Below are 13500 nucleotides of genomic sequence, written 5' to 3' on the forward strand. Positions count from 1 at the left end.
TTACAACATTACCTGTTAATGTCTTATGTTAAAAAGAACATCACATATAATGTATTAACTGATTAAGTAAGGAGAAGCTGCAGTGCAGCTAGTGCCTCATCCAGGCCCACCACAGAGTGCCCGTGAACGTCAAAGGCCGGCCCTCTACACTTTGGGCAGTACCCTTGGTTTTGCTTCCATTGATCCACACAACCCCTGCAGCCCAGGAGGCTTCTGCAGCACTCGGCAAAAACGGGGTCCTTCATCAGATCTACAATTTAGATAAAGTGTAAAATGTAAAAGTAATTACTATTCAACAGCACATCTTATTTCACATCTTTCAAAGATGTTCCTGAGTATTGGTCACTATACAGTATATATATCAGTAATGCATGTTCTGATATAGAATATGATTACCATTTACAACATTAGCTGTTAATGTTGTCATATGTTAAAAGAATGATCAGCTATGCTGCAGGATGAAGAGTTTGGTTCCAAAACGCTGTATCTCCATTTTTTAAAACATTAATAAGTCATCTGTATTTTAGGTAATATCATTAAAATTGCAGTTGTGTTATTTTGATTGAGTACAGATAAATCAAATAACAATAACTCAATTACAGTTCGACTAAGATAAAAAATAAAAATTGTTGTACAGGGGATGTAGAGGATGTAGCATTCAATTTTGTTAGGATTTTCTTGTATGTATTACTGGTACAAACCTGTACAGATAATACAAGTGAAGGCGTTCTTTATGATGTCTATCTGTCTCCGACTCAGCGGTGGTGTCACCGGGTTGTCCTGGATGAATTTTGTTAAGTTTTTTAGAGTGCTGGACACCACCTCCAGGTTTTCTCGCAGTTCGTCATGTGTGTCCTCATTTCGACTGAAAACAAAATAAATAAATAAATAAATATATATATAAATATATGTATATTTATATATATAAAATATATATATATATATATATTTATATATATATATGTATATTTATATATATATATTTATATATATATATACATAATATATATATAATATATATATTATGTATATATATATATATATACACATAATACCTAATATATATATATATATATATATATATATATATATCTATATATATATATATATATATATATATATATATATAATATTAGTGAGGGATAACGTATGTAATGGCAGACATTATTGGAAAATATGTCCTAACAGGGTACTTTGGTCTTGCTTCGACCTGAAGGAACTTATTTTTCAATGATTAGACTAACACCAAAGCAGCATAAAGCTGGCACATCCAGTTTATATTTTATCAAACACTATGTTGCACTTAGATTGTTAAAGTACCTTTCCCGTCTTCTTTTGTTGTTTCGCAGCAGCTCGAACTGTGCCTCCGGTACTGCAGAAACTTTTCTGGCATGCTGCTTCCAGAATGCAGAACCTGTGTTGATAACATATTTAATGATTGAATGCATGTAAACAATTTTACCACAAGACAATATGACATGGAATGCTAGTCTGTACCTCTCGTTCCCTCACAGTCCACAATCTGATTGCCATGGTTGTCAATTAGGACAACTGTCTCCTCCTGGCCCAAAGCTTCTACCACCTTGGCTGTTATGGCTGGCACTGAGGCCTCAAAGTCTGAAAAGTTTACTGTGACTGCCCTAGAAGTTTGAGGTCTCCCATCAACAACGTCCGCAATCAGGACATTCCTGAGAACAAATACAGTCAAAGGAATTTGGGATAATTTATACTGCCAGAGACATTATCACAAGTTGGTTATTTTTTGGGAGATAGTTACATTTTAATAACCTGTGTTATGAGATAGTGTACCGTCCACGTCACGCTTACCCCGTCCCCACCCGAGATATTGGCTTTGTTGGGACAGAATCTAGGTTACCCTCCATCTATTAACTAAATATCTTCCTGGTATGGCAGTACCACTATGTGTTCCGGCCCTCCCCTATAGGCCTACTTACCTCTGCATCATTTTCGGTCTGGGAGCAGACAAGGTGGTTGCCGTCGCTGAGGAAAACGGGGCTGAGGCAAATGGAGCACTGGCAGGGCGGCGAAAGGTGAAACGATTGTTGCTTTGAAGGCTCCCTTCACTGCTTTGGCGGCTCCCTTCTTCCGCACCCTCTCCGTGCACTTTAAAATGTCCACCAGACCTCATATCCATGTATTCAAAAACCCCTCCAGATGGCAATATAACTTGGTTGTGGTCATCTGTGAGGAACACTGTCGGTGCACGAACCTGAAATATAACCCTTCATCAATTGACAATTCAACCAAGCAAAAATACTGTCCAGAGTAGATGCTATGTATGAAAAGGTGAGGTAACTAGCTAGAATAAAATGGTTCAATATCCTTATGGGAATTAAATTAGCTAGGTGTTATTTAGTCAGGTTAGTTTTGGTTTGGAAAAGTGGAAAGTGTTCTATTTTACAGTAAGTTTGCCTGGGATTGTGCCATGGCGTGTGGGTATTTTGTTAGCTTGTTGGTCTAGCTAGCTAGCTAGGTGTAGAAATCCTATAAGCTAGCTAGCAGCTACACTGCCAGAAGGTAACAATATATATAGATAAGTAACTAGCAAACGTTAAATAAAAAAGCCTTACCTGGAAAATCATTCCGATTCTTTCTGATGTTAGGTCTTCTGCCTTGAACCCAAGACGTCGGCTTCCCCGAAATAAAATAAACGTTTCCATTTTCTGCTTTGCTCTCAGGTGGGAGATAAAACTGCGTCTGAGAGGGGGCGGAGGAACAGATGAAACTGGGTCTGATAGTGGGCGGGCTCACATCTCCTAGACGACCAACCATTATTATAATCATTAGAAACAGAAAGAGAATATTGTTGTTTGTGTTTTTCAGTTTTTTCGTTCTGGTTTTTAATACATAAAAACGAAGAAAACATACCCTTTTTTGGTTTTTCTGTTTTGGTTTGAAATCCGAATAATGAATGAACGAACCATACACGGATTCATTCCACTCCCTATCCAGCCCCATTGTACCTGATTTTGGTTGTAGTTCCACCAGAGTTCCACTGGGGGAGATCGCGGTCCAGTGCAAAATGAATGGGACCTATGGAGCTAGACGGCTAAATTTGTCTCTTTCGCCTGATTGTCGTTGAGAAACCTCAGATTTGATTGTAGTTTTTGCAAGTTCAACATGGGTTATAGGTCGAAAGTTGAATGAACGAGTACTTTTGATTTCTTACAGGGTGACTCGTTGTTGCCCATAACACGCAGAAGCAGAGCCTGAATATCAGAGTGAATATTTCGGTGTGGTCTTTAAAACATTAGCAAACCTCTTTCTAGCACATGTATTAACCGGGAGAGCCTTACCTGTTAGCTGTGTTTTCGATGCCTCGAGAGAACAAAGGAAGCGACTCAGAGCTTGCCGTAAAGCAGTATCTCTGGCCGTATATGTGTATGACGTCATTGACATTTTAAAAGGCTTTTTAGAACAAAAAAGTGACTTTAAAAAAATCTAACACACAGCAGTGTGTATTTTTTTAGCCTCCCCTTTCGAATGCAACATTCAAATTACTAGACAAAAAATTATATCCTGAGAAAAGTGGGTTTTGAGGGGTATAGCTCCATAGAGCCCCATTCATTCTGCACTGGCCTGTGAGCGCCCCCTTTATGGAACTCTGGTGGAACTGCAACCAGTTCAGAACCCGGAAGTAACGAGGGAGTGGCCATAGACAGTATATAATGGACCAATAGACCCCGTTGCTCTGGACGGAGACATGTGAAGGCTATTAGAAGCACTTTTCCGGTGATCACTTGTTTTACTGCGCAGCCTCCAACTGACAGAGACAACGTAAATGTGACGTGAGCAACGTGTCTGAAAGTTGTAAGTCTTCTAGTAGCTGTGCCAAGAGAAATCTCAGTCATTACGAATCTCACAGAGACCGTGATGATGACCGAGAAGCAACTTTTGGTAAGTATTATGATTAATTATTTGGTCATTTTGCATAGTATTTATTTAATTTAAAATATAACACCAGTACACGATTAAGTTAATGCATCATTTAAGCTAGCTGAGGCATTGGTAAAGATATGATTGCTTGCACATGTTGTATAACATTAATTTTAGACAAGCAACTTTTGTTAAGTATTATGATTAATTATTTGGTCATTTTGCATAGCATTTATTTATTTTAAAATATAACGCCAGTACGACAGATTAAGTTATATATCATTTAAGCTAGCTGAGGCATCGGTAAAGATAACATACTTGCTTGCACATGTTGTATAACGTTAATTTTGGCGGAATATAACCACAAAATGGCGTCAACTGTTATCTAGCTACATCGCAAAAGAAAATGGACGAATCAGTCATATAAAAAAGTTAATCAGTAAATCGCTTTGGACAAAAGCGTCTGCTTTGGCCTGTTGTATAACAGATAGGTAATAGATGGACAATAATGTCACCAATAACATATATAACTGAGGGTTGCCCTTCACTGTAAAAACGAAAATGTTGTGAAAACTCAAAATTTCAAGGCAACTTACTGCACTAGATTTTTGAGTTTTGAGGCCAACTCAAACTCCTACGTTTTGAAAATAGTTCAGCCAACTAATAATGTTTTGTTCAAATAATTAACTTTCATATGCTGTGCCAACTAATAATGTTTTGTTTAAATAATTTATCTTTCATAGATATAAAAACTTAAAATCTTAAGTTTCACATACTAAATAATTCAAAAAACAGTCATGTCAACTAATTATCTTTTGTTCAGATAATTAACTTTTGTGTGTAAAAACTAAGTTTTGACTTCTAAAAAAGCCCCCGTGCAAAATAGGGGCCCATCTAAAGCTGCTGATCTTGCATCACTTGACATAAAAGGGCCACTAGTGAAGTGACACACCGCAGAATACTGGCTGAAGAAAGCCTATTACTGCTCAAAGTCTAACACTCCAAAATTCCAGCTCTTCTTATCAAACGTAACAGTCACTTACCTCATGGTTACAAATGTAAACCAGCACAACAATGACAATTACCAGGCAACAAAACATTACATTCTAAGCAGACACGTTTAATAAACGGAATTCATAAAGTTACATTTGTATTTCGAACAAACTGCAAACTTTTCAGCAAAGTTTGACACAACCATTTACTGCCTTGCATCATGGGAATTGACCAGCCAATGAACCACCTGACTGCAGTACGCAAATCGGAGTTCAAGGCATAGAGCAGGCCGAAAAGGTAGGCAACTGAAAACCCCTGCAGAACTGCCCAGGAAACCCTGTTTTAGCGTGGAGCATGAAAATAGTAATTGACCTGGCCTCAATTTGAGTCTAACTACAAATTCAAAGTGGCGCCACCATACATTTTGAAGTGAGACCAACTTATCACAATAAACTTAATACAGTGAGTTGAAGTAACTACTTTAACAAAGTTTATAATGCAATTATGTGTTTTTTGTTCTGTTTAATTGAAAATCAAAGTAAGATGAGCAATTTCAAGTTCTCGTTTTTACAGTGTTTTCATTTTTCTTTCCACATAGGTTTAAATACTAACATTAAGCTGTTAGCCTACACCATGCCTAACAATCAATTGTAGGTGCCCAAAGGAAGTATTACACAAGTTGATTTGAATTGTATAACTAGAAAACAGATTGGGTCCAAATATAATCCCTGTCAGCTACTGAATTAGCAAACAATGCCGTCTCTGAAGAAACAGGACCCTAGGATATATTTCGGAACTGTATGAGATTGTGCTAAAATAAGATGTCACCTGTTAGTTGTAATGTTGTTATTTAGTCATGCCAAAGCTAACATGCTCTGTACTGTGCCTTTTTATTTTTCTAGGACCCGTCCCGATCCTCCACTTCGGGGACAGCAGCAGAGACAATGGCCATTAAGCCTAAAGTTCAAGTCCAAATAGGTAACCCAACTGACAGACTGCAAATCAATACATGGCATGACTTCACACTATATGAACAGATAAGCAATTCATTTGTGATTTATTGTATATCTGCATAGACTTTTTCTGTTTTGTTTATGGCCTGGGACAAGTTACTTGTGTGTGTTAACATATGTGTACTGACACTTTCACTTAAAAAAAACACTTTTATGATTGTGATTACTGTATGGTATTAACAGGTCCAGTGATTTGGATCATGGGCAGCAGCTACATTCGTCGTGGGGAAGAGAGGGCCAGAGAGACCATGGGGGCCAATCTTGGCCTAGCGGCATCACCCAGAGACGTCGGTGGAGATCGGGTCATCCGGGGAAAATTGACAAGTCCCGTAAATGGGTGAACAGTGTCATGGCTACCTTTGTCTTGGGAATGCAGGGGGGTATCGTGCATCACCCTCAAATTGAATTTGACAAGTCTGAACTGTTTCTTAGGGATGAAGTTCATTTATCCACTAGGGGTAATAATATTTTTTAAATAATTTAGCTGAAGGCTTGAGAGTCTTAATCCAGTAGGGGTGATACTGGATTAAACCTCTCAACATGTTTTTAATATGAAACAGTTAAAGAATGTTACATTCTTTTGGGGTTGTGTATCTGCATTTTGTCTTTAGATTAATACATCATCACTTGGGTAGACATAACACTGTTCAATTGTCACTGCTCTTCCCCCTCCCTCCCCACACACCCCTTTCTCCCCTCCGTGACATTGATGTATCACCCTAGCCATCCACCCCATGGCCTCTCTCTTTTCTTCCCCACGGCAAATGTAGCTAGCTTGAGAGGAGATTGTGGGTCAGCTGCCTTGTTCCCCCTTCCTGTGTGTTTGTGTCTCCCTTTTCCCCTCTGTGTCTGTCTGTACTGTTTGTCTCCACCTGGAAGTGGCAGGGGGCGTGTCTAGAGAAACTAGGTCAAGAGGCATGTGCCTCACGCCACTCAGACACAACCACCTGCTTCTCCTGGATTCTACTCGGAACTTCTTCAGATCTGCGACTGCCTGGTTCCCTCAAGCTGCAGTCCATTCCCAGAAGACTACAAGCTCAGCCTTGCTTGTTCATCTCCTCTGTATTTATGCCTAATAAATAGTTGAACTGTTTATCTGTGTCCTGAGTGGTATCTCTGTGTTCTGGGTTGCATATACAGCCTTAACAGGGATAGGGATTTTTTATTTATTTATTATTATTACTTTTTTATATGTTTTTATTTGTGTTTTACTATTTCAACTTTTAATAAAGCAATATTATTAACCAAATGATTACATATTTATTATTGAAACACACAGTAGACACTTCAAGTAGACATGCTTTGACAGAAATGTGGTTTTATTACTTATGTGGTAGAACTTTATAATGATATATATTCAAAGTCAGTGGCCTACACAGTGAATATTGATAAGGGAGGTGTCAAGACACCTTTAGATTAGATTTGATTATATTTCTCTTCAATGTCATTGTGCAGAGTACAAGTACAGAGACAATTCTATGCAATTTCAAGTGCAAAAAAAGTACAGTATAGACAGGTAGTGTAGTATAAACAGTATATGGCATAGTGCAGTGTAGACAGTAGTATACAGTTAACCAAGTGGTATGGTTTACAGTAAGGCTATGTGCAGTGTATTAACAGTAGCATTATAAGAGCAGAACACATGGATATGTTTTTTTTCTCCATTGCCTGTATAATTTCCCCATCCCCTGTGTAGCTATACCTCTTAATCCTCATTATTTAACAACATATACATTTCTTAAAATATCATAGCCTACTTGTTCGTGGATAAATGTTACTTCATATGAATTCATTTGCTACATATCGAAGTATGAGTAATTCCAATCCATCAAAACGTTGCTGAAAACTGAAATATTATATATAATAAAGCTGAAATATTTTGTTCCGATGCTTTTCATAAACTCTCTATTGGCTTCACCTTCTCACTTGACTGCATGCCTCCACGCCCACCCGATTGTCTGCGAGCTTGGCTTCTTGGCTTCTCCCTTCTTATATACTGTCTATGGCTTCTCCTGGCAGTACGGTAATTTTTCGACAATGCGACAGTAAGTCGCGTGGTTATGACACAATCGTTAGCCCATTTTCACAAAAACATCTGCTACGGAATCATAACGTGAGGTACAAGGTAATGGAGCCTTTTATACATTTTCGTGTTTCTTTAGAAATAAACAATGGACAAATAGAGTCTTTAAACGCTTCAGATGTAAAGTTATTTGCTGTCAAGTGACGTAAAAACAAAATGGCTTACCCCCTTGGGAGTGGCACTTCTTGATATATTAGAAGTTCTTTGCTTGTATTGTTGCTATGTGTCGTTGCTATGCGTCGTGTCACTGTCGTTGCTTTATGTTGTTTCACTCTGTCGTTAGCAAGAGCTAACGTTAGCTAGCAAGAGTTCCGGCAGGTGATGTCACGCAATCCCAGCATGCACCAGTCAATCTCAAAACACTGCCATCGGAGCTGAGCCAGAGTTAGCTAGCTACGTTACTAGCTAGTTGCACCTATTGTAGATAGCTAGCTAGATAAATAATTTTTATTGATCCCAAGGGGAAATAATTTGCTGCCTATTTAATAAACGCCTTGATTCAGCATGGTGGATAGCTGCTGTGCGCTGGGATGCCAGAACCATCGGAAAAAAAGATAATGGATAGCATCTTATGGGATTCCTAGCTAAAGATCCCGAGAGAAGAAGTAAATGGATTGCTTCCAAAAAACGTGCTAGAAGCAGACCGAACCCAACCGAGCCATGGGAGCCCACAAACAATGGATTTCGGTTATGCTGTGACCACTTTATATCAGGTAACGTAACAGAAATATCTTATTTATGTAGCTAGATAACGTTCACTAGCAAGCAGGCTAAAACGGTTTCTAACGGTTGGGGCTAGTAGGGATACTGCTAGCTAGCTACATTCCTTTCCTTTCTAGCCACAACCGTTCGTTATTACAAAAAGACAAGTTCTACCTATGCAGTATGGCATGGATTTTGTGTGGATTACAAAGGCTAACGTTGGCTAACCTAAAAGAAGCACTGTATTCATATTTAAATCCTAAAATCTCAGACTATACTGACTGATATTGCACTATTCCTTCCCTCTCTTTTGTATATTTTTTGTAAAATGGTAAATTCTATTGTATTCTATTGTATGTACACGTAACAGTATTTTTTTTATATTTCTTACTGCCCTCTGTTTGTATTCTTATATATGTTAAGTGAGTGTTGTAGCCTAGCCTACTTTAGAGCAAAGATTAACCAGAGTCAAATTCCTTGTTTGTTTACTCCAACCTGGCCAATAAAGCGGATTCTGATTCTGATGTTGTTTCTATGTACTTATGTTGACTACGATCCTTCAATCTTCAATCATGTTCCATCCCCGGAGAAGAGAAAAAGAAGAATGAGGTTAGATGTAGTCAACAGAAGAACAAACTTCAAAGAATAGAGAAAGCAGCAAAGCCATCAGCTGCAGCGGTAATGGATCTAACGGATTGTCCATCGGCGCAACAGCAAGCATCCTACTGCAGACCAGGTGAAGGAATCTAACATCAACAAAGAACATGAAAATGAAAATAGTCTGCCTTTTCCCCATGAAAATGACGAAATTAATAAAACTTCACTGAATGAGAATGGAATACATCCAAAAACTCTGCTGCCTGTCTCCTCAACCACACCCATTCCCGTGATCACATCACTCCCGTCCTTCAGAGCCTCCACTGGCTCCCTGTTTCCCAACGCATCCAGTTTAAAGTCCTCCTCACCTACAAAGCCCTCCATAACCAGGCTCCTTCCTCACAGACCTGCTCCACCACCACAATCCCCCTGTAACCTCCGCTCCTCTGACACTAACCTCCTCTCCCCACCACTCAGGACAATGCACCGTACCTGGGGTGACAGAGCTTTCACCATTGCAGCCCCCTCCCTCTGGAACCCACACACATTAGGGACTATACTGACCTGGACACATTGAGAACACTAATCAAAACACACCTCTTCAGATTAGCTTTCCACATACTATGGTCTTATATTTCTCACCTGATAGTTACTGGTTTTATTGTTTTTAATTGCTTTTAATATACTTGTTTTATATGTTGGTTTTATTGCTTATCTTTTTTTAATATGCTATATGTGCTGGTCTTACTGTATGCTATATAAATATAATGTATTATTAGAGGATTCTACAAAACAATGATATAAGGGTTAATATCCTCACTGGTTTACAAACATTCAATACTAATGACAGTGTTCAAAGCTTTTCAAACACTGTATTGACGTAACTTATTGCAGATTGGTGCCGATGTGCAACGTGCTGTGTATGCTTATAGCGTAATACTGTGGACTGTTGGTGCAGTGTTGGTGAATGTAAGATGCCTAAACCAAGAAGGATTCATTGTTCTAGGGCGATAATGACAAATAAGTATTACAGTAGTTATTATTTAATAGCATTTCTTTTTTTATCATTTCACCCCTTGATTTCTTTTCTCCTGCTGTTACAGTTCCCCATCATTTCACCAAATGTACAACGTTTATCTATTTTTACTAAATAAAGATTGTGGGCCAACTCCTTTTGTAATCCTCTCACGACTAATTCTCTTTTTTGTGAATTGATCACTTTTGTGCAGCTATGACATATCCACTGTTTAGTGTTTCTTTTAATGCCAAGGCAAGTTTGGTGAAAATACACTTGAAACTTTGAACTGAACAAAAACCTGACCCACAGACCAACACGTTCCGTACTCCGGGCTCACGGCAGTAGCACAACTGCTGACCATGATTTTGAAATATTGCTGCTGGTTTTGGAGCAGAAAAATACTTGGCAATTAGCTCTGGAATTATACATTTCTTAAAACTTATTCTAGCCGCAGTGATATCAGGGCTTGCCAGTATTATCCCATCTAAAGCAATTGCACCTTGCCACATTAATAAGAGCAATCTGAATATCAGGAAAGTTGTCTAAAAGTAATCTGGGTTGATTTGAATGGGCTACAGTATAGGCTAACTATAAAATACCAGTATTAATGATGAATCTATAGCATAGTAGTTATTGAAATGTTTTCACAGAATACATTGAAATAATGGTCAACAATGTTTATCATAATGTCCATTGTAACAATAGAGCCCAAAAGTCTAAATTTGTTTGTCTCATAACCAGATCTCAATAAATACAGTTTGAGGATTGTTGCCTTAAGTAGTGTTTACTTAACTTCAAAGTTTACTGTACAGCTGATGCCAATTTATTTTAAAAGTTACAGTATACAAAACCTGATTACATTTGTGACTAGATTTTATTCTATTAAAACATATAGTCATTGCAGTCATGGGGGGGGATCTGGGGTTGTTCTGTAAAGAATGACAGATACCAGCAGAGGATACATTACAGAGAGGCTTTTAATGAGTCACTGAAGGGGAAAAGACCATGCTAGGGAGTAAGGATCTCACACACAAAAATCTGCTTTGTAAAAATAACTTATTTTCCAGTCAGATGCTTAATTTACTGACAGAACTGAAGCAGTCCCATGTTGGCCCCAAGGTGGCGCTCACACCAAAACAGATGTCCCCCACCCTTTGCTAAACTAACAAGAAATTGCCACTAACTAATAAAGTGACAGATGTGTATTGACCAAAATCTAACACCCAGCCCTACTTCACCTTTTAAGCTCTACAATGTTTTTGATCTGACAAGTCATTAAAACAGTCAACAAAACCTCAATGTAAAAACCCCACATTCAGTACCATGCCTTAGTGCTGTTTCTTTTGGAAAACTACATCAATATGTTAAGTAAAGAAAACTACTGCTCTCCCAAACTGCTACATGTGCTTACTTATGTTTTTGGTTTCTTATAAGTCTTTACAGATGAGGTGTATTTCGATAAAGCTTATATATTTGGCATGCATTTTGGCATAATGTATTTGTTGGTAATGTGACATTTAAACACATCATCTAGATTTTACTAGCAGCTACCTTGGGAAGGAACTTGTTGCATTGATGTTGCACCATTTAAACAAGAACAAGGCAGGAATCATGATAGCCATGATAACCAGTGCCATCCATCTTTACTTCACTTACAGGAGATTTGACACAAATACGAATCATCTCCCTGTTTGAAATATTTATTTTTCACTGAACATGATCCATACAGCATAACTGCTTTAGTGTAACATGGGAAGTATTGATTTAGTTTATTTACCAGGACGAGTTCTTAAAATACAACCACAGCAGCACAAATATTTTGCTTTTGTACTGCAAGTGTTATAACTCGTGAGAAAAGATTAGCATCTTGTTTCAGAAAAATAAATGGTGCAAACCCAATTAGTCATATCAGCAAACATATTTTTTGTTAAATTTCAGATTCAGTTTTCTTCTTACGTTAAGTAAAAAAACAGGTGCAAAACATAACTATAAAGATGGCAAATCAATAAATTTTTGATCACGTTGCATGTATTCATCATCCAACTAAAGAAAAGTACTCCGGGTTATCATTAATACTGGTATTTTATAATTAGCCTATACAGTAGCCAACTCAAATTAACCCAGAATACTTTTAGACAACTTTCCTGATATTCGTATTGCTCTTATTAATGTGGCAAGGTGTAATTGCTTTATATAGGATAATACTGGCAAGCCCTGATGCCACTGCGGCGAGAAGATTTTTTTAAGAAATGTATAATTCCAGAGCTAATTGTCAAGTATTTTTCTGCTCCAAAACCAGCAGCAATATTTCAAAATCATGGTCAACAGTGGTGCTACTGCAGTGAGCCAGGAGTACGGAACATGTTGGTCTGTGGGTCAGGTTTTTGTTCAGTTCAAAGTTTCAAGTGTATTTTCACCAAACTTGCCTTCGCATTAAAAGAATTCCTTAACAGTGGATGTCGTAGCTGCACAAAAGTGATCAATTCACCAAAAAAAAAAGAATTAGTCGTGACAGGATTAGAAAAGGAGTTGGCCCACAATCTTTATTTAGTAAAAATAGACAAGACAAGAGGGACAAGACCAAACGTTGTACATTTGTTGACATGAACCGTAACAGCAGAAGAAAATAAATCAAGGGCTGATATGATTAAAAAAAGGTTATTAAATAAATATAAACTACTGTAATACTTATTTGTTGTCATTATCGCCCTAGAACAATTAATCCTCCATGGTTTAGGCATCTTACATTCACCAACACTGCACCAACAGTCCACAGTCTTACGCTATAAGCATACACAGCAAGTTGCACATCGGCACCAATCTGCAATACATTACGTCAATACAGTGTTTGAAAAGCTTTGAAACAGTGGTCGAATCAACGTCAAAATAATTAGCCAAAACATCAAAAGACAAATTAATTCTCATTTTAATTAAAGCCAGCATGTACTGCTGGAATAATGTTAGGGTGGACTTACATTTGAGATAGAGAGCTACAAAATTAACACTAGTGGTGAATATGTTTGTAAACCAGTGAGGATATTGACCTTTTTATCATTATTTTGTAGACTCATCTAATAATAATAATAAATGTTATTTATATAGCATACAGTAAAACCAGCACGTGTAGCACATTAAAAAAGATAAGCAATAAAACAAGCATCTTAAAAGCAATTAAAAACAATAAAACCAGTAATTAT

At 37.7% G+C, this 13500-nt stretch overlaps 1 protein-coding gene across 1 annotated transcript; it reads right to left on the reverse strand.

Annotated features, from left to right (window-relative positions):
- On the reverse strand, positions 1 to 2088 carry LOC120553532. The gene is made up of 5 exons (XM_039792056.1): positions 1956 to 2088; positions 1498 to 1688; positions 1321 to 1414; positions 702 to 865; positions 1 to 250 (listed from the first exon to the last, which is right to left on the reverse strand). Exons 1-5 carry the CDS (start codon positions 1964 to 1966, stop codon positions 63 to 65), a joined length of 648 nt encoding a protein of 215 aa, XP_039647990.1. The 5' UTR covers positions 1967 to 2088; the 3' UTR covers positions 1 to 62.
- Between the last annotated feature and the right edge of the window lie 11412 nt (positions 2089 to 13500).

This window comes from Perca fluviatilis, chromosome 2 (genome assembly GCF_010015445.1).
Source record: "Perca fluviatilis chromosome 2, GENO_Pfluv_1.0, whole genome shotgun sequence".
In the NCBI taxonomy this organism is placed as follows: Eukaryota; Metazoa; Chordata; class Actinopteri; order Perciformes; family Percidae; genus Perca; species Perca fluviatilis.

Coding starts and splice junctions, on each gene's coding strand:
- LOC120553532 (XM_039792056.1), bottom strand. Junction 866..1,320: donor AACAAAAGAAGACGGGAAAG/GTACTTTAACAA, acceptor TTTTGTTTTCAG/TCGAAATGAGGACACACATG. Junction 251..701: donor CACTTGTATTATCTGTACAG/GTTTGTACCAGT, acceptor TCTAAATTGTAG/ATCTGATGAAGGACCCCGTT.